Raw genomic sequence first — 25,994 nt, forward strand, 5'->3', positions numbered from 1 at the left:
TAATTTTAATTTTTTTTTTTAAAGATTTTATTTATTTATTTGACAGAGAGAGACACAGTGAGAAAGGGAACACAAGCAAGGGGAGTGGGAGAGGGAGAAGCAGGCTTCCTGCTGATCAGGGAGCCTGACGTGGGGCTCAATCCCAGGACCCTGGGATCATGACCTGAGCCGTGAAGGCAGATGCTTAATGACTAAGCCACCCAGGCGCCCCCTATTTTTTTTTTTTAAAGAGGAAATGTTGCTGTATTTAAAATCCAGTTTTCTTCGTTCCCCTCCATCTTTCCTTCCTCCATTGAATATGCAGATGTACTATCTGCAATTCAACTGAAGTTTCCATTTGCAGAGGCTCCAAACTATCAGTCAGCCAAGGTTTGTTTAGATCAGAATTGGTGTTCTAAAAGTGTGTTGGGTTCAAAGGGCAACTGTTTTGCATGCTACAACTTAAAAATGCCACTGTTTCTTCAGGTAGCTAAAAGTTTTCAAGCATTAAAATAAAAATAAAATTGGGGCGCCTGGGTGGCTCAGTCAGTTAAGCATCTGCCTTCGGCTCAGGTCATGATCCCAGGGTCCTGGGATGGAGCCCCGCATCGGGATCTCCAATCAGCAGGGAGCCTGCTTCTCCCTCTCCTTCTGCCTCTGTCCCTACCCCTGCTTGTTCTCTCTCTCTAAATAAATAAATAAATAAATAAAATCTTAAAAAAATAAATAAATTTTGGTCTCTGTCCACTCAACAGTAAAAATCAATTTAACTTCAAAATTTCAAATTATCTAAATCAACCTTGCTACTAAAAAATCTAAGACATTAAAGAAAAGGTTTTAAAGGTTCAATGTTTATTTTTTTTACTGTTACAAATCATAAAACGATTTATATCTAGTGCATATTTCAGCTTTTCAAATAAGTCAGAAAGAGCACTACAAGGAGATAGTACTAATTCTGGCTTTTGTCTAAACTAAGTGAATTCTGAAGCAATTTTTTCAAAGGAACTTAAAAAATGAACACTGCTGGAACAATACTGGAGCAAAGCTGAGATTAGTTGGGAATTTGAAAGGTGAGTTCTTTTTTTACTTGACTTGAGGGGATGAACAATCATGTACAACCTGTGACACTGATCTCATTATATTCATGATATTCTATGCATTCTAAATGTGAAGCCAATTCCAAAGGTCAAGACATAGCTAGCAGATTATAATTACATTTAAAGAAGAAATAGGTGTTCAATATATATTTATTGAATGACTAAATATAAGAAAAATAAGAATAATAAATTACAAGAGGAAGGTCTTTCTACTATTTCCTTGAATTAAAGCTTTGTATCTTATAGATACATATCTAAATCCTCTCATAAGATAAAATAAAAAACTATATGATCAGCCTGAACCAGGTAAATATATACTGTGAAAATACAAGACTATTGCATGCCATGCAGAGCGGATGACTTTTAATAACTCCTGAATAGCAGAAGGTGTGGTATTTAAGAAAAAACAATTTTCTGACACTCATTTGGAAGCTTTATGACTTAAGGCAAGATATCTAACCTCTTTGAGCTCATTTTCCTGGTTTGTAAAATCAGGATGACGATAATGTCTTCTCTAAATAGCTGTAGTGAAGACTAATTGAAATAAGATCAATGAGATGTCAAACACAAAGCCTGTCACATAGTAAGTGAATTGTAATTTTTACAAAGGGGCAATCAACTACATGGATTAATATTTGCTGAGCAGTATCAGTCAGGTGAGGTTAAAAATTATCTTGTTCTTGAACAACTCATGGATAGACTCATTTTTGAACATGGCTTATTTTTTGGTCTTATGAATGTCACAGAAGATAGTGACATGAAATTGATAAAGCCAATGTGCTACATTAGGTACTGGAGAATTTATTCCTTTAGTAGTAAGGTCAGTGAAGATGGTATAAATGTGAGGGAAAGAAGAGACTGAGTCATGGAAAGTTTGGCTACCTCCACTGATGCTATAAAATAAAAAATACACTTAACCAACAGTCCCATCAAGAGGCTTCCATATGAAAAATTGAAACATGAGGACATTTCTTGAAATTCTAATTATTAAGACTCATAGTCTAAAATTTTATAAAATAATTGTTTACCAATTTAAGACGAAACAGAAAAAATTATGGAAGGTTATTCTGTCTGGAGGGTTATCATGAATATTAGAGCCCTAAGCAGTTCTTCATGGTCTTACTGGTCTTTATAGCATCATAAATTAAACATAAGTACCACCGATGAAGTCCGCAGAGATGTATCACTGGAAATATAAAAACCCTACCACAAATGACAAAAAGAGAAACATATTTCATGACAAATAAATAAAGCTAATGTGTCACAATAACAAATCCAGATAAAGCCAGAGTTCATTTAAGAGCCGAGTGCTATGGAGCAAATGCTACAGCATACACAATCCCATCCCCCCCAGAAGCCAATTCCACATTCCAACCTGAGAACCCTCCTGCACACATGCTATCACAGAGAAAGTAATACCCTGATGGATGCTGTAGGCTGTGATTGAAGATGATGCCAATGGTAGACTTCTTATACACTCTCATGGGAAATGGAGAATTGCCTGGATGAAGTGTCAGAAAGAAATGGGTTATATATTTTTTACACTGGGAATCATAATCCTGGGGAATTAAGAAAAGACCTATGGAAAATGTGGTAATGAGATGATATTAATCTTGTCTCTCAAAAGTCTGCTGATAGCACAAGTAATTTATTTGCCTTTCATTACTTTCCTTTCCCTACAGATATATATTTCAAGAAGAAATTAATTCTCTACAAAATCAGTTTTAAGAGAAAAAAATCTAAAACAGCTGAAACTTAATCAGAATTAAGCTAACAGTACTAAATATGTGTAGAAATGTGCTTTGTCTGGAAAAAATTAGGATCTTAACATTCATAGAATATTAAAGTCCTTTTATTTACTAGCCATATTTTGAGGCACAAATACTCTTTTCTCTTAGTTACTTAACAGTGCCCCCCTGTTTCTCTTAGTTACTTAACAGTGCCCCCTGCTAATAAAACAATTATTTTATAAAGGATATTCAAAATCTGTTAATATTTCAATGAATCTGTTTCACAAAAACAGAAACACACATATGCTATGGTTTTATATAGTAAGAATAAGAAATTAGACCCCTAAAGAGGCAAAAAAACATAGTTCAAGTGTCATATAAAATATTTTGTCAAAAGAACATGAGTCTCATGAGTGATTATAAAATTAATCTTCCAGATTATAAGAACCTTATAAAAATACAAATATCAAGGAAACTATTCTCCTGAGTAACCTAATCAGTTTTTTAAAAAGGAATGAGTCTTCCCTTTTATACAAAAACAGGGGAATCATATTAACTTTTCATTTAGTAGCCAATTTGGGATGCTGTGTCTATGGTTAATGGGACAAAACTGTCACTAATTCAATGTAAATCTTCAGCTACCAGAGAGACGTACACAGGCCTACAAACCAGAATGTTTGTCTTTAGCCAATATTAATTTAATAACAAATTGCCTGGCTCAAAGGAATTTTTACAGAATTAAAGTGGTGGTAACAATCAAGTTGGCTACTCAGACTTTAACCATTTCAACATGATACAGTGACTGCCCTCCCCCCAAAAAAGTTACTCAGAAAACAGTACAGTTATTATAAAAATATAGAAAATTCCTTCTGAAACAGCTAACTTTTCCCCTTTGGTACCCTTATCCCTTCCAGCCAAGTGCAAAGTGCAAGGCAAAATAAATTAAGGCAAAGGAAAATAAAATAAGAAAAATGGTGAGGGTGAGCATGTTGTTGACCATGTAAGATAACACGTGCAGAGTATACCTCAGATACACTATAGGTAGATGAGCACGAGGGAAGCCGAGCCTGGTTTTGCAGTGGGGAAAAGAAAACACTGTTAAAGAGGAAATGATAGTGTAGTAAGGGTCTCAGAAGATTAGATGGCTCCATCACCAACACATTTGCCAGATAACAAGACAGCCTTATAAGCAGACACCTGAGTTTGAAATCTCAAGGTTCAAGCTATCTGAGGAGAGCCTTGTGATAAAAAAATACCTGGCTTAAAAAAAAAAAAAAATCCATGACAGAGATGACTCCCTCTGATCAGATCTGATTTTATCTTGCTGAGAAGATGCTCATTAAGGTTAATCAGAAAGCAGAACACCGGTCATTTTTCTCCTGTGGTACTACACTGATCTTCATTGGTTTAATAACACTAGCAAACTATATGTGAGGTTATTTATAAGATGAGGGCTCTACTGTACATCTTCATATTGCTTTTTAAAGAGGGCACCAAAGCCAGCTCAGTATTCTGATTCTGATGTCCTGTTCCTACTATTCCATTTGCAGTACTACTGAATCTTCATATATGTATATATATATATACATATTTATGTATACATATTATGTATGTATATATGTCTATATATTAATGATACATTAATGTATGTGTCAATAAAAACACCATAAGAGACAAAATTTGAAACACAAAACTCTTGTCCAAACCTATCTTTTATCAGAATGCTTTACTGATTTTTTAAAACAGCTATTTTATACTCAAAAATATATTTAATCTTCATGCTTTGAACTGATAGTTTTCTGGCCTGTTCTTACGTTCTAGGTTGTCATACTGCTATGTTTAATTCTCTGACCTCTTCTTTCATTAGGTTGTTACAATGCCAGGTGAATTAAATTAAGTATGCATTCTCTAGTTACAAATTCTTCATGAAGTTACAAAACACAAAGGTAGGATGGGGAAATGAAGATACAGAAGATGGCACAGTGGAGGAATCAGAAATGCCCTTATTATCTGATTTGTTCAATGGTATTTCTAGCACCCAGCACAGCAGAATGTAGTAGGTGCCAATAAGTGTTCAATGAATAAATGAATATACAAACTCTTTTCTTCTATCTAAAAAACTGAACTGTGTGAAATAATGTTGAGAAGGTTTTATATTTACCATCACAAAGATCTGTGATAAAATGTTATCACTGCCACTTAATAGGTTACTTTGAGGTATTCCCTAAAATACGGTCAATTCTATACATACTAAGAAATTAAATTTTTTTCCAACCATATACACACCTAATTTTCTTTAGCAAGGTATTAGTTCTAAGAAAACTTGGCTATGCATGTTTTTTCTGTCTCTATATATCCATAAAACTGAAAAACTTTATCTTTCAAAACAGTTTGAGTCTTTATCTTTTTCCCCCCCTCACTTCTCCATTTTCTGTTACTAGGGAAATTTACTTGTCAAGGAGATCTTTTCTTAGTACCTTATTTTTGTATTAAAGTCAATCCTGAGAATGGCAATTCTGCAATAAACATTTAACACCTCACAGTGTGTGTCATTTCCACTTCCATGATGTCTTAGGTACGGTACTGTAGGTGATTTTATAAGTATTAGATGAGATTTTTTTTCGTTCTAAACAGATAGATTTTTGTTATTCAGAAGTGAAACCTCAGAATTGTATTAACAAGTAAGTTAAGCAAATTCTAAGATTGAAAGGTAGCAAAATTAGCCTGTTTTCCAAACAGATAATACTAAAGTTGATTTACTGTCATTTCATCATTACTGTAGTCTGGTCATATTTGTAAGACACCATCTACCAGGATACTCAGGATGTTACATAATTATTATAAAATAAAGAGTAAATAAATGCATATTATTGATATGAGTAAGTGCCAAAACATCAAACAAGGAAGACTTATTAGGAGGCTCAAATAATATTCTACAAAAGACTCTAAAATTTGCCTGAGAAAGTAGAGTATATAGACAAACTGATGTTTACTCATTTAAAAGCTACTGAATGTTTATTTAAGGACTAATGTTCCAGCTGTTCTTCCTTACTTCAGTCAGAGTTGGCTGATTCAATGCAGATGCCTTTTAGATATTTAAGTGCTGTATATTAAGATATGATGTATTAGTTGATCATATCAGGGTGTCTTTACCAGTTGTACAAAATTTCCTGTAGATGGCATGATTTTTTGGTGCAGCTACATATGAGAAATCAAAAGGTGGTCTTATCTTTAATAAAACAGAATGAAGTAATAAACAGAAAAATGTGGTATGCAGCAAAAATACTCTAAAAACACATTTTAAAAAAGTTTAAGGGAGCAAGATTGGAACTTATCTTTTTACCCTAAATCTCTGTAGGGCACTCCTCAACAAAGAGGAATTTATAATCTATACTTTATTTCCATGACAGTTCTATATTTGAAGGATTTAACGTTAATCCCATGGTGGGTTTACTTTGTGTGTGTCTGTGACATGATGTGAAAAAAGAGTAGCTAGAAAAAACAATGGCAAACAGATGAATAAAAATGTAAAGATAGAGATTTCAGGGTATTAACTCTTTTAGACATATGCTTCTAGGCAGAACAATCTGAAACCATCCCCCCAAAATGAGCAGCTCTTCTTTCCTCAAGCTCTAAAATGAAGATAATTTTACAAAGTCTCTATTATAATCACTTCTCTGTCACTGTCGTTTTGCACACTAGCTCATTATAGCAGGTCTCAGCAAACTTTTCCTGTAAATAGTCAGGTAGTAAACATTTCTGGTTTTGTGTGCCATGACCTTTGCTGTAACTGTTTACCTCTGTTTTTGTAGGGCAAAAGCAACCACAGATTATATGCAAATGAATGAATGTGGCTGTGTTTCAATAAAACTTTATTTTTGGACACTGAAATTTGAACTTCATATGCTTTTTACATGTTGTGAAATTTTGTTCTCCCCCTATTCTTTTGGTCTCCCCCTATCATTTAAAAATGTAAAAACCATTCCGAGCTTGTGGGCCCACAGAGAAACAGGATTTGGCCCAGGAGCTATAGTTTGCTGACCCCGGAGTTATAGCATTAATTCGATGAATATAAAAAAGCCCCTTAACACTTCATCAAAAATATAAGAACAGTTAGTTCAGAACTAAGACTGCAATGAAAATACTGATCTTAAAAAAATCTATAAAATCACAACTATCTAATCCATTATTTATACCGATCGCATTTCATATTAGTCTTATTTCAGCATTCAGAAAATTGTTAAACACTTAAAAATCATTGTTCAAAAGACTTATCACTTTCGGACTTGATTCAGATATTTTTCTTAAACTTATTAAAAACATAGTCTTATTTTAAGTGATAACTCCTCCCTTAACTTTTTCCACTTCAAGTAACACATCCTTTTATTTATGTTAGCATAGCAAGTACTTATAATTATATTCCTTTTACTTCATTGACTTTCTAATTCCTAGTTTGCTTATGTGCCAATAATCTGCTTTCATAAGTCATCTTCCCTTTTATTGTTTGTCAAAGACTTTAAAAAATTAATATATTTGGTTACCCAAAACTTAACTGTATATGTTTGTAGCTGAATAGAAATTTATTTATCACAAAGACTGAGTGAAAACATAAAATTTGTGGCTTTGTGGTATTTTTGCTCCTCTCCTTTCTTTTCTTTCTACTTGTCTTTATTTCATGAGCATTTATGTTCTTTTTCTCTGAATATTTTAACACTCAAGCTTTTCAGGGCCCCATCACTCTTTAATTAACTTCAACTTTGTAAACTTAACTTGATTTATATTATCTAAATAAAGTATTAGTTTGTATTATCTTATGTTTTCCAATTCTCAACACTGTTTACACTGTTTTTCTATCTTAAGCCTAACTTTAAATATTCTTCCGACTAGATTCATGTATTTGATGATTTTTTTCTTTTTTTCAATTTAAATTCAATTAGCCAACATAAAGTACATCATTAGTTTCAGATGTAGAGGTCAGTGATTCATCAGTTGCATATAACACCCAGTGCTCATCACATCACGTGTCCTCCTTAATGCCCATCATCCAGTTACCCCTTCCCCCCACTCACCTCCCCTCCAGCAACTCTGTTTGTTTCCTATAGTTTAGTCTCTCATGGTTTGTCTCCCTCTCTGATTTCTTCCCAGTTTTCCCTCTTTCCTTCTATGATCCTCTGCGCTATTTCTTATATCCCACATATGAGTGAAACCATATGATAATTGTCTTTCTCTGACTGATTATTTTGCTCAGCATAATACCCTCCAGCTCCATCGACATCGATGTAAAGGGTAAGATTTCATTCTTTTTGATGGCTGAGTAATATTCCATTGTGGATCTCTCTCTCTCTCTCTCTCATCTCACATATTCTTAAATGTAAAGACAATTTTTTCCTTTATGTGGGATTATTTTTTAGTTATTATTCTCAACACATTATTAGTCTAAGGATTTGTAGTAACTTTTGAAGTCATTAAATTAGGCAAACTCTACTTACAAGATGATAATTTATAAAGGCAAAAGATGATGGTTTTATTATTATTAAAATTACTAAAAACTCATTTGGGGTTCAGAATACTTCTGCTTTGTACCATGTATAGAAAATGATGACACATTCTTAATTTATAATTCAAGAATCTAACATATCCTACTTTTTGTTATAGAAGTGCCAATGTAGGATAAAGTATATTTTCATATGAGAAATAAATAAAATTTATTATTATTCTAAAAATTACACCTTAGAATATTCTACTTTATATCACTGATTATTTGTAAGAACTAAGGATGCAGGATTCTTTTCTAAAAAAATAATATATCATATAGATGAAACCAATTGAAGCATTAATGATTTAATTAAATCTGTATTCCAAACATTTGAATGATGTCTCATTTTCCCAACTATTAAATAAAATATTTAAGTACAAACCTGGTTCTGAATCTTTCATCTTATCGAATTACTTAGAAATGTTTCAATGAATTAAAAGGCACCCACAGACTTGCTCTTGTGTATAGATGCCTACAATAAATTTTCGCAAAATGGAATGATCATACATGCCTACAATAAATTTTTGCAAAATGGAATGGTCATTATATGCCAATTTATCTCATTTTAGAAACAAAATCTGTTTATATAGCTTATGGAACTGAGAATAACTTTATTCTCCTTCTAAGCAACAATTTTTAACATGCAAGGGTTATTTTAAGGCATTCTAGGGTAATGGGAATTAAAAGAAAGGGGAGAAACTAAACACTCAGCTATGTATTTGATATGTATCTTGTCTAAGCTCAACTCTCTGCGGAAGATACAATTTGCCTTTTGATAGCTTTCCTCCCCATACTTTTCTAGTTAAAGGGAATCTTAGAATGATTTACCTAATATTCAATCTTTTTAGAAGAAAAGGTAATCAGAACAAAGTGTGACCCAGTGAAATGAAACAAAAGATGAAGACATTGGGTTAGTCATTACATATTGTACCATGCAGTACAGGTGTTAAAAAAAAGAAATTGAAAAGTGGCATGATATAACTTAATTTTTGAAGTACAAAACTTTTAACTTAATCCTAATCTCACACTAACTCCCTTCCATATAGACCTTAAGAAGTCTCAACTTTCTAGTCTTGGTTTAATAGGAAAAAATCACATCTCATGATTGGTTACAGAGAGTATGACACTAAATACATTTATTAATATTGTCTGAATCTTTTTAGGGCTTTCTAGAATAACATTCAGGTATGTTTACACTGATTTAATCATAAAATTCATACTAATCTTTTTTGTAAGATAGTGGAATAAATTCTGGGAGTGCTTATGGTTGATCTTTCAAATTCTGTAAGAATATGCATAGAAAAGAAGAACTGGCTCACAAGAAAGTAGAAAAATGAGATACTTGCATTAATTGTTAAATCACTCAATTTAGCAATCAGAATTTAATGATTAATACTATAAAAACAACTTTGGATTTTAGTAATCAGAAATTTAATATAGAGATAGAAATAACTATGTATGGTATATAATTAAAAACAAGCTGAGAAGCCAAGAATTATCATATCACTATTGTTTATTCTACTCTTTATAACAAAACTATTATAGCAATATGAATCAAATGTATGGCAATAATCTTGGGAGAAATAAATCCAGGCTAGGATGGATAGATACTTTTTAAAAAGCCCCAGGAATGGGATGTCAGAGCTAAACAGAGCCAGAAATTATTTATTGCAATCATTTATCTTTTCTTCTGCCATATTTATACCATATACCATTTTAGAGATTTTATTTCCATTTCTCTTGAAAAGATATATTCAGGAGAAGGATGAAGCATTCTGAGCCTGAGCTATGGGTCACAAAAAATACTATTATTAGTATTGCCTATCTGACACATGTACAGTATTGCGTGGCTATAAGGTATTCTCCTTCAAAGTGCTGTCTTGGGTATATTAGCCTTTATCTCAAGTATTTATAAGATGTTATGACATTGAAGATGCTTACTGCCTAATTTTTTTTCAACAAAAGAATCTTATAGCTATTCTCAAAGAGTTTGAGTTAAGAGAAGTCTATTAACTCAGCAAAATGTGTCTACTTGCCAGATTACTATTATGATACTCTAACACTGATCATTTTCCTTGACAAATGGAATTGAATCATCAAGGCTCTATCACTTGGATCCAGCCAATAATTTATAATCCTGCTGACAAATCCAACAAGGGGCAGAAGAAATGGTCAATGGAAAAGCTCCAAGTGAAGTCTCACGAAAAGATTCTCAGAAAATTATACAATTGTGTAAGAAACACAGATTTTGAAAAGAAAATTTTTATTTTGCATTGGAGCCATAAATTATTAAATCAACTGCAATGGGTAGTGTGGCTTAAGTGTCCTCTACCCTGCCAATTTAATCTTTATTTGATAAATGTGAGCATGAAGCTACAGCTAGGAAAGAAAGAAAGAGATAGAAAAGAGACAGAAAGTAAAAAAATGGAGATGAGAGGACAAACCAATCAGATTTGGAATTACCAGTCAGCAGAAGTTTAGGAAAAAAAAAAAATCACCGAGTGAAATCGTACATTTACTCTGAGAGAGTATCCTTTCACATTGCCTTCTAGGTGATCTCTGAGCTCCTCCAGCTTTCGATGGAGCTACATGTAAACATCAGAAAATGAATTGAAAAAGCAACTTGTTCTCTTTTCAGTTTTCCTTTTTCCTTTTAAAAATAAGATCATAGCGTTATACATTTCTCACTGCCTTTGGCAAACATATCAAAACATCAAAGATATTTGTATAACAGAAGAATACATGCTCAATAAATCCGTGAGTAGGAAGCCAACATTTTATTTTAATTATAGCATCTTTTCTCCCCAAAGTGTTGGAGAAAATAAATACTATAACTATCCTTATAATCCCCTAGAGATTCACTTTAAAATTTTCTATTTGGTAGAAATATGGAGTAAAAATATTTAGAAATTATGAAATTTGCTTTTCCCAAACACACTTTTTGATTTAAAGCTGAAACCATATTAAAGTAAACTGACTGAACCCTAACATGTATCTTTGATCTTAAACATATACATGTGTATATACATAATCATACCGTATATACACTTAAAAATAATAAATGTACAATTATAAGTTAAAGCTCTATACAGCCAAAAGCTGAACTTAAAGATAATTAAACACACGCGCACTTGCACACACAATCCAGTTTATAGCAGATGGTGCTGCACTTATGGATCCCATTTTATTTTATTTCACTCTCAATAATTTTTAAGAAGTTATGTCACGTTTCACCTTTTCACTTGAACCTGGCTCATAATCCATAGTCTAAACAATAATGGACTTATATTCCCTTAAAGACAAAGGTAAAATATGATACCTCACAAGTAGACAGTGAGGAATGCTACTGATGTATCATTGGGATACATAAACTTATATTTTTCTGACTGAATAATTTTAACTTGCCATGATTTTGAAACAGGCACATAATCCACACTTCCCATCCCCTCTCATTATTCTTAGTGAAAAAACATTAAAAACAAAACAAAACAAAAAATGCTACCCAGTATACAGCAGTGTTAGAGAACAGAGAAGATGGCTTGTCTGGAATAAAGGACACAAACATACAGACACACCTTCATCCATGTGCACTCATGTGCGTGCACACACACAAATAAATAAACAACAAAAAAGTAAAATTAAGAAGGCAGAAGAGGCAAGGAGAGGAAGGAGTGCAGAAATTAGTGCTTCATAAATTGTTAAATGGAAATAAATAGGGGGTGTATAAAATTTTGAATTGACTTAATATTAGGCCTCAAGGCAGTTAATGAATTTTGGGATATTCCAATGCAGTGAACTGTCTGTCATTTTGATTAACAGTTACTATTGCTGTTAGGACAAATAGGATTGAGATATAAGTAGTAGTTAATCTGGGGGGAAATTCCTCTGCATATTTTTAAAATTCAGCAAATTTTCTAACTTGCATTTATGGTGGCAGCATTAATAGTGATCAAGGGCTATGTCTCTGTTTCTAAAGAGTGATGATTGGCTTACCTTTTCATTGTCATTGAATGTTAGAGTATCGAGTGCCCAAGATATATTGGCCAAATAGATATTTAACAACTAGCAAATGGGGCCATCAGATCAGAAATCTTAAACTTGTGTATTAGCAGATCACATACACAAATGGGCAAACATTTAGATATATATTGGTTTCCATTGATTGTTATATCAATTTTTTAACTTTAAAAAAACAAATCAAAGGGGATTAAAAGTATTTAAATACTATTAGTTATATGTGAGCCCATTATACCAGCATCATATAAAATTTCTTTCCTAATTCTTAAGATTTTTATATATATATATATATATATATGTATATATAAAATACATGTTACTAACTCATAATATTTTTCTGGAATGAACTACAAATGGTAATGACACTAACATAACATTTAGTTACTTTTTATAAAAAAAGCAAAAAGGGGAGATAATATTCTGAAAATAAATATTAGTTCTCTGTGTAACAGGAACTTAACACATAGTCAGTGACATCAATCAGAGGAACGGTTTACTCTAGAACCCCAAATTATAGGCACCTGTAATGAGACAGTTGCCCTTTCTCTTGTTTGTGGTGCCATTCAAAGCTAGTTATTTGGCAGCTTGCCTTCAGCTGGTTGCTCTATGTGTAGCTGAAACAAACAAACAAAAAATATGACCCAACAGCCAATAAAAATTTTAAAATAAAAAAAAAATGGGATGGTGAAAAATGGAAAAAGCCCCCTTCCTCCCACCACCCTCCAAAAAGGAAGAAGTGTAGGCTATAGACGAAATCTTGCCAAAAAAATGTTAGAAACATATTTACTTTGAGGGATCCAACTCTACTAGCAACTCCTTTGCTTTCATCCGGCCGTCTAATTTGCTACAATGAGGGAAGATGGGTAAAAAAGACAGAATAAAGAAAAAGTGAACTTAAAAAATTTTCTACACATTAGTAAGTAATACATGCAAAAACATCATTTGACTCTGAGGTATCTCTTAGGAAGCTGAGGAGTTAACTAACCCAGAGGCTATATGACATGCTCTGCAAATAGGCTGGTCACTAGAATTGTCCTTATTATATAGCATTATTCCTGAGATTAGGAAATGGGCACTTACTTTTGGTTATCTTGGGGACTTCTGACGTAGCAGTATCTGGAGTAGTGTTACATTTGCATTTGGTTTACGAAAAACAAGGAATTACAAATATATCTATGCAGAGAACTTTGTCTCTTTAAGTGTTATAGTGTCTATTCCATTGTAATATCAGAAAACATCAATGGTATGACAAACATGACTGTTCCCTAAGTGGAAAGATCAGTTCTAACAAGCATCATTCTTGATAGGTGACAGAGTGAAGCCCCTTTGCTTGCTGACCCAAGCACTGAGGTTGTTCAGCTGTCACTGAGATTCCCAATTAAACAATTGTGCTGCCCAACCAGAAAATTTTAATGCCAGACCAATGTTAAATACATTCACTCCCTCAAAACTTTCTTTTATTTAAGTTGAATTTTCCTCTTGGGTAAGATAGGGGAAACTAAAAGTAAAACTACTATTTTTAAAACTGGTTTCACATCACTATATAAATGAGAAAACGAAGGTTCTCAACACAAAGTGTTTTATTAGATGAGATACAAATTAGAATGTTTTTTTGCTTTTTCATAGAGCTGTAACAAGAACTAGTATTTGGTCAGAGAGGAAGACAAGCAAACAAAAAAAGGTAGAGAAGAAGGGTGAGGAAATTTCAGACCAAGCGCTTTTATGCTATGGGTACTATACATGCAGAATGATGGTCTCCATTCAGACCAACATAGGTCAAGTTAGCTGTGATGCTCCTGTTTTTTTGGTTTTGTTTTGTTTTTGTTTTTTTTGTTTTTCTAAGACAGTAGAGGAAGCATCAATGTGATAATGTGATGCCAGGTTCCAAGTGTTAAAGTCCTCAGGAAAAATAAGAAACCTGACCATGCTACAAAATTATATTTCCTGGAGGCAGGCTATACATTGTCTTATCCCTTTTAGGATCTCTCTGATAGCATATGGAGATTTCTTAGGAATAATACTGAGAAAACTGAATTTTTATTTTGAAAAAAAAAAAAAAGCATCTTGGTACATAAGAATTATGTCAACTTTTGGTTTTACTTGATAAAGTATTTACTAATTCTTTAGCATTAACTAAATGATATACCCAAAAGATAATCACCAATTCTTATTTTTCTTAGTCAATACTTCTTGGTCTAATACTAATTACAATGGCAACACTATAAGAGAGGGCTTCGGAATGGGTAGTGAACTTATAACATCTAGTCTTTCTCTTGTGCTATTTTCTTTGATCTCAGAGAACATACATCAAAAACTATTTTCCATTTTAAGTGGAGATTCACAGTATTGTGATTATAAAGATAAATTAGGTAATTTCCTATTAAAATATAGTCTAATGCCTCATGCTGCTTTCTGGAAAACTTTGAGAAACTGAAGATTTTCAGAATTGTTATCTAGTAACAGGTGAACACCACTTTCTACACTGTCTTTTATTTCTAGAAGGCTTAAAATTACATCAATTCCAGCAACATGGCATATCTTCTTCAAGGTTATCTGTTAATGACAAATCTAGGAACAACACCCACAGTTCCTGAGTTCCAGTTTAAAGTTGTATTCCCTTTATAGACCTGGAAATAAATGGGTTGGAAAAAAAATGATGCTTATAAGAAGATGTATATGTATATGTGTCTCTGTCTTATTTGTTTATCTGTCTCTCTTTCCATCAATGGAAGAAATTTAATGTTATTGTATTTATTTATGGAAGAAATTTTCCCTGAACCATTTCAGTTCCAAATGCAAGTGCAAATACAGAAACTTAATGAGTTATAAGAGTCACCCGTGAACTCTAAATGTGAAAAACAGACTATAATACCAATTTATTTTTTATTTTAATACCAATTTAAACAAAGATGTTTGGGAACAGAAAGCTCATCTGTCAATGCTTGACATCAATTTTCTGTATATAAATCTGATTTTGTAAATTTGAAACTGTCATAAGACAACTTTAGAAAACCAATGTGGTTATTATCAATGCCAAAAGTGGTTGTAATTCAAGTGTTACGTGATATTTTTGTGGCTCCTGAACCAGGTATAATAGCTAATACTGAAAAACTTCAGAAAGAATTTGAAAAAGATTTGTCTCGTAAACTAGAATTTGAGAACTAGAGAAAAGTAACATCAATAGATTTAGTTTAATATTCTCATTTATTCTAGTCAACCCTTAATCATCAATTATGATGGAATAGTATAAATAAAAGAAATTCACAGCTAGTCCAAAAACCTGATTATTATTTTTCTTTGATAAGAAGTTAAAAGTAATCACAAAAGATTAGCATTTGGATGAGATAAATTACTTTACTCTTCATGATAATTATAAGATCCTCACATCATTAGCTAATTTTACCCATATTTGTCTATGAGGCTAAACATTTTGCACAAGTAACTAAGAGATGTTAAACTGCAAATGTTTTTATTACATATAGGATCACTGCAATATAAATGAAATTTGAGAATTGGATATAAAGAATTGTGGGGGTTATGATTGGTTGAGATTATTAGTTTATATATTTGAAAATTAAAATGTTACAAAACAAAAAATGTTATCACTAATAATTTTTCTACCCTGAATAAAACATTTTATAAGTATTTCATTGTGATTTCAAAAGTTATAAATCAGGGGGTCAAAAACATTTCAACTTTCTATTCAGCCTGTCAGCTAGAATATATTTAACAAAATATCTATTAAAAATAATCTGAAAATATTGCAATGTATCACCTCTTTTTCAACCTCCTGGGAATCTTTTGTCAGAGATTAACTGCAGAGGAATCTATCCTCAAGGATTAATTACCAGGATGTGGCCTATAAAGCAGTGAAATGACTCTGCTATATGTATTTACCTTTTTTATAAGAGCTTGAATTCTAGAAGTATCATGCAACAGAAGAAACTGCCTGGATGCTAATAAAATATGGGTTGTTGATTACCTTTGATTTAGCCCAATTCTCCAAACCTGAGCTCACTATAAAATCATTTCCACTTTTAACAAGGTAGAAAATTATCCCATCTCAGCCTCACCTCTCTGGCCAATATTAAGTAGTTGTAAACGTTATATTTGTATTAAAGGAAACATGGAGATTTTGGAGTAGAAACCCAACGTTTTATTAATTTTCAAAATAAAATATAAAACTTGAAAGAAATTTTAGGCTTGTAAAAGCCACATTAAGTCAGGTGCCCATATCACTGGGTATATGTATTCACACTTCTCTTTAGTTAATATAGATTTGTGAAAAAATTTGAGAAAAGATTGTATATTTTCTGTGTTTGAACTCACGTCTAGAGAGGTTCAGGGGCTTTCTGGAGACATATCAATAAAAAATGTTCAGTACTATTAAATTCTCTCTCAGGTCTTTTCATTAAACTTAGGCTCTCATTTATGGAATGACTAATATAGATCTTTCCTCTTTCTCTCATGATATATTTTATATTCATTTGAATTAAAATGGCACAGATTAAGCAAACATTTTTCCTTGTTTTTTTGCCCTAGGAATTGAATTACTTTATTTTTAGAATTACCTAATTTACATTCAGAACTACCCTGAGAGACAAATATTTCTAACCCTATTTTATTATGCTACTTTTTTTAAAGTATGAGTATCAGTGAGAGGAAATAAAATTTTTTTCTTAGAAATTATTTATCTTTTAACCAATACCACTCAGTATATATTGGTACAGCTATAGATTGTTTCTTGTAGTCATGATTTGGAGGAGATTTTAAAAAATGTTTTACTTTAGAGCTCAAAATTTAACCATACTCTTGAAAATAAAGAAATACTTTTGGGATTGGTTAATATTTCAATTAACTATATTTCGGCTCTTTCAATAAAACTGTTGCTTCATCATAAAACAATTCAGTTTCATTTATGACTTATTAAAGCAAAGTAAAAAAGAGGGAAGAAATGAAAGTAAGATAAGTGACAATTATGTGTCAAGGAAAAATAAGTAATGCACTTCTGGAGAAAACAATATGATTATAAACTAAGCCAACAAAGGAATAGAGAAGATCAAGGAAAGAGTTGCAAAGGTTACTGAGGAAATGAGAAGTCAAAAATCAGAATCTTGGTAGCAAGTCACAGATCCACCAACCCACCTCTTCCTGAAAAAATTTTCTATCCTTAAGAAATCCTTCATTTTTAAGGATCTGATTTCTCATGGTATATTAACATTTGAAATTAATTATTTATAGCTTATTATGGATTTAATTTTGATCTTTAGGTTTCAATAATAGCTTTGATTCCAAAACAATCTATACAAAATTAGACTTTTCAGCTAGTTATTTCCTGCTAGAGCTTACAATCCATGTTCTTTTTTTCCAAATTTTTTATATCCCTGAAAAGAAATTATGAAGCCCAACAATGGTGTGGTATAAGAGAAGTACTAGGCACTTTGAAATAACTTTAAGTAGTTCAGTGTATGTTATTAAGAATTATTTATTATTTGTGTATGAAACAGAAAAAATTTTATTTTAAAACTTTCATTGAAATATACAATTTTCTACCCAGCAAGATTAAGAGTAGAATGGCTTAGCCTAGACATAAAAATGCTCTGGTATAAACACAGTTACAAAAACAAAGATCTTTATGAAGATTTGTTATAAATCTGAAAAGCAGGCAAAAGACATCTCTGTCATTACCAGACCATGTTTAAATAACAAAAATTTTTATTTTTCTGGTTTAAAAAATAATATAGATTATAAAATAACTTGCAATTCCATCCCTATGCACTACTGTTTACTATTTTTTTCTAACCACATATTTTATTTTGAGCATTTTCCATGTCATTAAATACTCCAAAAGATATGGCTTTTTGGGTTATATAAATAACTCATATATGTATGTATAAGTTATTTAACCACAGACATTAAGGTTGGTTCTAATTTTTTATGAATATGAATAATGTTATGATAAATAGTCTTGTACATAAGTCTTTGATGGCTTCTTTGATAATTTCCACTGGATAAATTTCTGGAAACTATGACTGATAAAAATGTAAGAAAAATTTTAAGGATATATCCTTATATATAATGTTCACTTGAAAAGTCACACAGATTTATATTCCTACTACTGTCAATAGGAATACTCAGGTCACTGCTCGTTATAGTATGGATGATTATAATTTAAAAATGGTTATCATTTGGACTGCAAAATTTGTATTGTTTTAAATTTTAAATAGATTTCTAGTGAGAGGATACATGTTTCCTGACATATTTCTTTGCTGAATTTATTTCTTTTTATAAAATGGCTGTTCCTGCTCTTCAGTTATTTTATTTCTTTTTTTCCTATGAGATTAAAAGAACTCTTGTGGGCTATCAACACTTTATCTGATAGATTTGTTGTAATTTTTTTTTTTTCCATATCAGCTCCTCTATAAGGTCCTTGAGAGCAGGGCAAAGAAGTCTGTCTATTGCTGTTTTCCCAACACCTAGCATAGTATTTGACATAATATGCACTAAAAAATATTCATTGGATAAATTTCTGAATTAATGTATTGCTTTGTTTTTAATGAAAATAGAATGAGTAGGGACAGGACAGCAGGTAATCCTGAAGTTTTGGGCAAGAAAATACATGATTAGTTTTAGAATATATATCATTTTACAATATAAAGATCTAGAGATTATGTTAGTTTGGGATATGCTCTGTACTGTACTCCTACATGAGACACGGCAGTTAATTACATGGATTTGAATCATGGCTCTATCTAATCAACTCTGAAATCAGCTGCGAAAATAATGTGGCACAGGTTATCTTTGTTCAGCTGCTTTTTGCACAAAACATGCCCCCCAAACAATTAAAAATGAATTTATAGAAAGCAAAGCTATTAAATGGAACTGAAAGGTGGTATTCTTAATTTCACTATTCCTTCTTGTTCTACAGTTCTTACTTTTCTATCTTCCTATAACTTAAATACAACTCTAGTGGATACCAAGAGAAACCAATATTCCATTTAAAAGAGATGAGTTTGATCTGAATGAGAAAGATCTTAAATGAGATTAGAACGTTTTCAGTTGATAATCTCTAACTTTATGTAGTAGCATGGAATGCAAAAGCTGGAATAAATAAATGTAAATTATTTTATATTAATTAGATATTAATATAATATCAGACAGAAGGGCTAAATAGAATTATAATATTTATTCAAGTCAGTGGAGAAACTTATTTCAAAGGAATGGGATTATAGGCCTACAAGGGAATTTAGAGGCTGATTAATTTAATACCAGAGTGTTACAGAAATAGAAACTGAGGTCTACCAGTTCTCAAAAAAGCTATAAAGTGGCAGACTAGGGCTGATACTCAATATTTAGTGCCTCATAGTGCAATACTTTTACATACTCAATGTTAATTTTTCAAACAACTTTGGATCCATAATTTTTAAATGTCTGCCAATAAATCAGTCAAATACAAATGTTAAACTAGCTTCTTACATAATATCATCAAACTGAATTCATGAATATGCAAAAATAATCTGTTTTTGGTATCCATATAAATTATAGGAATCAAGGGCCTAAAAGTTCTGCATATACTTTCAGAGGTAAAATTAATACAAGCTGCTAAGTTTAATTAAAAGAAGACTAAAACATTTAACTTCCAGAAGATTATTACACCATTGTTTTTAAAACTGGGAAACAGGAAACACCTAAGATATCCAAATAGGGGCTGGAAAAAAAAAAAAACAACAACACCTAAGATATCCAAATAGGGGCTGGAAAAAATTGGAAAAAAAAAGTAGAATGCCAAACAATAAGTAATAATAATGTTGCAGAAGATAATTTTTAAAAATATAAAGAAGTTCATGACATAGGAAGATGTTCATACTACTAAATGAATGAAATAGGTTAAAATATTATATAGTTTAGTAATAATAGCTAACATTTATTGAACACTTCCTATATTTCAAACACTGTGATAAGCTATTTGCATTTTCAAATTTACACCTTAAAAAAACCCTATGAGGCAAATAGTATTATTTTTCATTATAGATTAGATAAGTAACATTATAGAGGTAAAGTAACTTTCTGAAAGTCACACATCTAGTAAGTGATAAAGCTGATATTTCTCACCAGGTCTGTCAGACTCCAGAACCTGAGCTCTTAACCACTGCCTTCCCATTACTATCCATTTAAATAAAATATTTGAATTTTTAGAAAAAATAACAGGATAATATATAGCAAAATTTAGATGTTGCCATTTATTAAGAGTTGTCATACATGAACTCTTTTTTTTCCTTTTTTCTTTTTTGCTGTAAAATGAGTACATATGTTACTTTTTTAAAATTAAAAAAACACCATGCCATTTACAGACTATCTAAACTATAAAACTATTAACTCTATAGCTAATAATTTCTGGTTAACTATATCTTCTCAGGCTAACTAATCAAAATTCATTTGCAAGTTCAGATTTCAGGATGGCAATTATACATTCACAGTTAAGTTATATTTAGCTTCAATGATGAACATAATTCTGTGAACATTCAATAATTAGAAAAGGATCAGGGGAATTCCATTTTCAATTTCTATGATATATAAAGGCAGATGAATGAACAAACAGAAATTAATGTATAATGCTGCATACTTGCAGAATGTCACAGAATAACCATTTAAAATAATTTGTAAATTCAAAATTAATAGCTAAAATATACTGTTATTATCTAATTCCAGTTTTTTCAAAATACGAAATATTTTACCATACTGGGTAGTACCTTTCTCATTAGAAAAGGATATAAGAGAACCGTCCTTTATTTGAAGCCTCAAAAATCTGTTTTGCTATGAAGCCAGAGTAAATAGCAAAACATACATGTTACAGAGGAGAAAGTAGGCAATAATGAATAAGAATCAGTTATATCTATAGGTGCCAGGCATTTAATGAAAATAAAGAAAAGAGCTTGGTGGGTATACAGAATGCTAGGTGAGTACTTATATATGTCAGTATTAGCCCAATAATGTCAATCTGATTTTTTTAGGAAAAGCTGAAAATTTATATTTTTATTTAAAAATCTCACCAAGTTTAAGTGTTCCAACCTAATTAAAAAAAAAAAGAGTCACCCCCAATTATATCCCTAATACATGATCTTCCAACAACTATGCTATGACTTAAAAGAGGGCTCTCTGTGTATTTATTAGGACAGGATATCCTGGGGAGAAATCAATTGGTACCCAAATACAGAAGTAGCATCACATTGGAAATGAGTAGAGTTAGCCAGAAATTACAAGTTCTGGTTATGTGTCTTCAAAAGACTCTTAAAGTCTTCTCTCATTTTGAATCAGGGAGGAGAAACTCTGTTCCCTGCCCTAGAATTAATCTGGATCACAGAGTCGGGGTCAATCATTTGTAATGCTTGAGCATGGTACTGGTGGTCATTTACATAAAGAATGCAATCTCTGGACTGAGAATACCACCATAACACTGTCTCAATGGAAGATAAGATTCAGCATACATAATTTTGACCTAGGATATTTTCAAGAAACATAAGCCAGTTTACCCATTTTATTGTACTAGTGACAATTTAAGTATGGTCCACGGACCCACGAAGGTCCTCAAGACCTTTTCAGGGGTCCACAAGGCCAAATCATTTCAACAATAGTACTAAAACATTATTTTCCTTTTTCACTAAATTGACATTTGTACTGATGGTACAAAAGCAATGGTGGGTTGGTATCTTAGTGCAAATCAAGACAGTGGATCCAAACAGTATGAATAGTCATTGTACTATTCACTACTATGTACTACTAGTTAAAAAAAACCCAAAACTAACAGTTTCAAAAATGAAAAGCTAGTTTCATTTAACCTTGTCTTCAGTGAAATCATGAATACTAATTTAATTAAAACTTGTCCCTTGAGTACGACAAAATGGAAAGTATGAATAAAATACTTCCATTGAATACCAAAGGATGATGGTTTTCTCAAGGAAAAGCACTTCTGCAGTTGAGGTGTAAGCTGAACTAACCAGGTTTTGCACAGAACATTATTTTTACTTGAAGTAATGAAACAATGATGGACAAACTATGATTATCCAGACTCAGATGTGTGGTAGACATTTTCTCAAAATTGAATGAAATAAGCCTGCCAATTTAAGGAAAACAGACAGGATTTGTTGCTTTTTTTTTTTTGCCAAGGATAAAATTTTAACTTTTAAGAAAAAATTAGAATTGTGGAAAACATATATCACCATGAACTTGAGAGCTTCCAATACTTCCAAGGCTTTTTTTGATCAGCATGGTGGTTATAGCAATGAAAATAAATTTTTAGTATAATATAATGAAATATGTCAACATTTGGAAGACCTTATATTTTCTAAGTGACCAACAAATATATTCCAAAATCATGCCCGGGTATAAGATCCATTCAAAGTTCAAGATGGACCAACAAATTTTAATATATCAGAGTGTAGTATAGTCCGTGAGAGGGTTTTAGATTTCATACTTCAACTAACTTTTAACAAACTATCAATTGTAAATTTTTGGTGTAGTGTCAAAAGAATATCCAGGACTATGTGAAAATGCTAGTCCTTTCTTTTCTAACTACATAACTGTGTGAAGCTGAATTTGTTTTCTGTTTTTTCATATTCTTCAACCAAAACATATCACAACAGACTAAATTACAGAAGCAGATGTAAGAATCCAGCTATCTTCTATTAAACCAGGCATTAAAATATATTTGAGAAATATAAAACAATGCCATCCTTTTCCAACTTTTGTTTTCTGTTTTGGAAAATATTATTTTCATTACAATGTTGTTTATGTTAACATATAAAGGCTTTATTATTCTTATTTTGAAGCAAATAAATAAACATTAAAAAAATTTCTAGATATAACACACATAAACAGAAGCTATTTGGAGTCCTTAATTTTTAAGTGGTCCTGAGACCATTAAGTTTGAGAACTGCCAGATTTGACCCATAATGTTGAGACTATTATTACTCAATATTCCCCAGATGGGGCAATTAACTTTGCACAAAAGAAAACTTGCATTTTTATGTCCAGAGAATGTACTACTGATATCACTAATTCTGTGCTTTTCAAATATTTTGGCACTTGTCCACTCTACATATACAACCATAAATTTTTATAATGTCATTAACAGTTGAACAGATTTTGATATACCAATGTTGATATAATTTCAGACAAAAGCAAAAGAAACTTAGTATTTAATAGTAGTCTTACTGATTTTGTTTAGGTTCTTCAAAATAGTAGAAAATAATTTGTGGGGTCCACTTAGCATTTTGATCTAGGCTAGAATTTTAACAACTTCGTAAGATTCTCCAGAGACTTGGGAGCCTCAGGTTTAGAACCAATGAAACTAACCATACACATAATCACTCTGGTGTTCACAAAGGAAAATGGTGACACTGTGCAATAGTTTGTACAAACTAACATGACTAAGAAAAAATCTCAAGGGAATACATAAAGAAAATCACACCGCTTTTCAGACATACACATTAAAAACTGTGAAAATCATTTATTCTTTATCCAGAGTAATCTAAATTCATTTTCTCAAAGGAAAATAATAGAAACCTAGAGTGAAGTCATAATTCTGCATTTTGTTTGAATTAAGATTAGACATTAGTGTATTAATTAACATACCCTTCATATTAAGATATTTCAGTACATATAGTTTTTAATAATTCCATAACCTTTAGTTTTATATAGATAGTATTTATATTTTCTTCCTAAAGAAAAAAAATAACTTGCTGGTTAATCTAGGTACAATTCTATTCTAATCTTTAAGGTACAGAGAATATGTGACAATAGACTACATTTAGTTTTTAAGCCAAACTAGATGCTTAATGAATCAAAAGATAATTAAATTGGTCTTTAAAAATTATTCCCTATTTTAACAACATCTACTGGGAATGGTGAATTGATTGAAAGTTTTTTTTTTTTTTCTTTTTTGCTCTGGTCATTATTCTCTACCCATGCCTCTTGATTTCAAATAGAGATGCTGCTACCTTTTATAATTGAAAAATCAACATTCATTTAAGTTGTGAATCATGCTCACTTTATAAGAGAATTTATCTGTTATAGAATTATTCTTTTAGCAAACAATTTTTGGGATATTATCACCGTGTTAGAATCTGAGTCTTCTAGATATTGCTCACTATTATTTAAATGGAATCTACATACTATTTGACTTTTTTGGCTAAGCCACTCTTTTACTTAGGGCAACATAAGATTAAAATTCCAAGTTTTTCTTCAAAGATACTTCACAGTTTCATAAAGCAAGTGGAGTGAAAATCATTTGTCATTTCAGTCAGGTTTCATTAAAAGAAAATAACTGGTAAAAAGAGAAAAGATTTTTTTCCCACATACAATAAAATATTACATCATTTCGGCACAACAAATAAATATTGTTGGAGACAATGCCATTTAATAGATTGTTTAGAAAAGTTGGTTGTCTTCATTAGATTGCATATTAAAAAGGAAATCCAAATGGTGTATTTTATAGATCTTGTTCTCACTATAGCTGGTAATCTTAAAGAGTAAAAGGACAATCTAGGATATTACATTGTAGTAAACATATAAAATGTGAACCCAAAATAATGTTTAATATTATAGTTGTTGACTTAAAAAAAATAGAGGCACAGAGGTAAAAGAACAGGAAGTCTTTTAGCTTAAATACTGCCCAGTTGATAAAAAGCTACAGAGGGAAAGTACTTCTGATGGTTATTCCCAGAGTATTCTGTACTCTTGGTGATAAATCATGGCACTTATACTTTACTGTAATTTGTAGTTGCCTATTTTGTCTGTTTGTAATGGCAAGAACAATGTCTACTGCTCACACTGCTTTCCCAGCACGAGGCAAAGACTATTTAATAAATCAATAACCCTGTTGGAGAGGCAAGGACTGCATTTCTTTACAGACACGAAGCTCAGAAAAGTTGAGCAACTTGCTTAAGTTAGTGTGGTTATTAAGCAGAGAAGCCAGCATCTGAATCCATGTCTTCTATTATCAAGTCAAGTGTTCTTTCTACTGATGACCATTCAAGACCATATTGTATTTCTGATGAAAAGAAAATACATTTGCACATATATTTCTGCATATGACAGACTGCATGTCTAATCTGAAAGGTAAAAGAGGGACCTCTGTGGGGTTTGGCTGACACTATGAGGTACTAAATTATAAATATCAGCACCAAGATGCAGTAACAGTAACAATATCAAACTCACTACTGTTATGATTTTATGCAGCATATCATTCCTGGGATGTCTCATACGTATCTCAGATTGAATACATTCAAAACCAAAATGTATTAACTCCTTTCTCTTACCCTAAAATGAGTTTCTTCTCTTATTATTCCTTAATATAGTTAATAATATCACCCTTTACCCATATCTCAAATTAGAAGCCTGGCATTCTAACTTTTCTGCCCTACATTTTTATGCTACAAAATTAAAATAAACAATTCATCTAGAATAGATTTAAGTGCTAAAACCTATAGCCTTGCAATCTGACTTAGTAGGGAAAGGCAAAAAAAATATATTTAAAATAAAAAGGAAGTAATATCTGAAGTTGGATTATGAAGTCACTGAATTAGACTTTTCATGTAGTAATGAAGTTTTTAGTCTGAGAGTTCTTGACTGTTGATA

The 25,994-nt window shown here is 31.6% G+C and overlaps 1 protein-coding gene across 1 annotated transcript in view; it reads right to left on the reverse strand.

The window, feature by feature from the left end:
- GPHN (gephyrin) overlaps nucleotides 1-25,994 on the reverse strand; it is a 515,857-nt gene that overhangs the window by 158,536 nt on the left and 331,327 nt on the right. Inside the window, exons 9-10 of the mRNA XM_081829751.1 lie at nucleotides 13,147-13,203; nucleotides 10,841-10,927 (exon numbers count right to left, since the gene is read on the reverse strand). Of these exons, the coding sequence (XP_081685877.1) occupies nucleotides 10,841-10,927; nucleotides 13,147-13,203 (144 nt within the window). The remainder of the gene's footprint in view (nucleotides 1-10,840; nucleotides 10,928-13,146; nucleotides 13,204-25,994) is intronic.

Source organism: Leptonychotes weddellii, chromosome 9 (assembly GCF_054177405.1).
Source record: "Leptonychotes weddellii isolate Sample4059 chromosome 9, ASM5417740v2, whole genome shotgun sequence".
Taxonomy (NCBI): domain Eukaryota; kingdom Metazoa; phylum Chordata; class Mammalia; order Carnivora; family Phocidae; genus Leptonychotes; species Leptonychotes weddellii.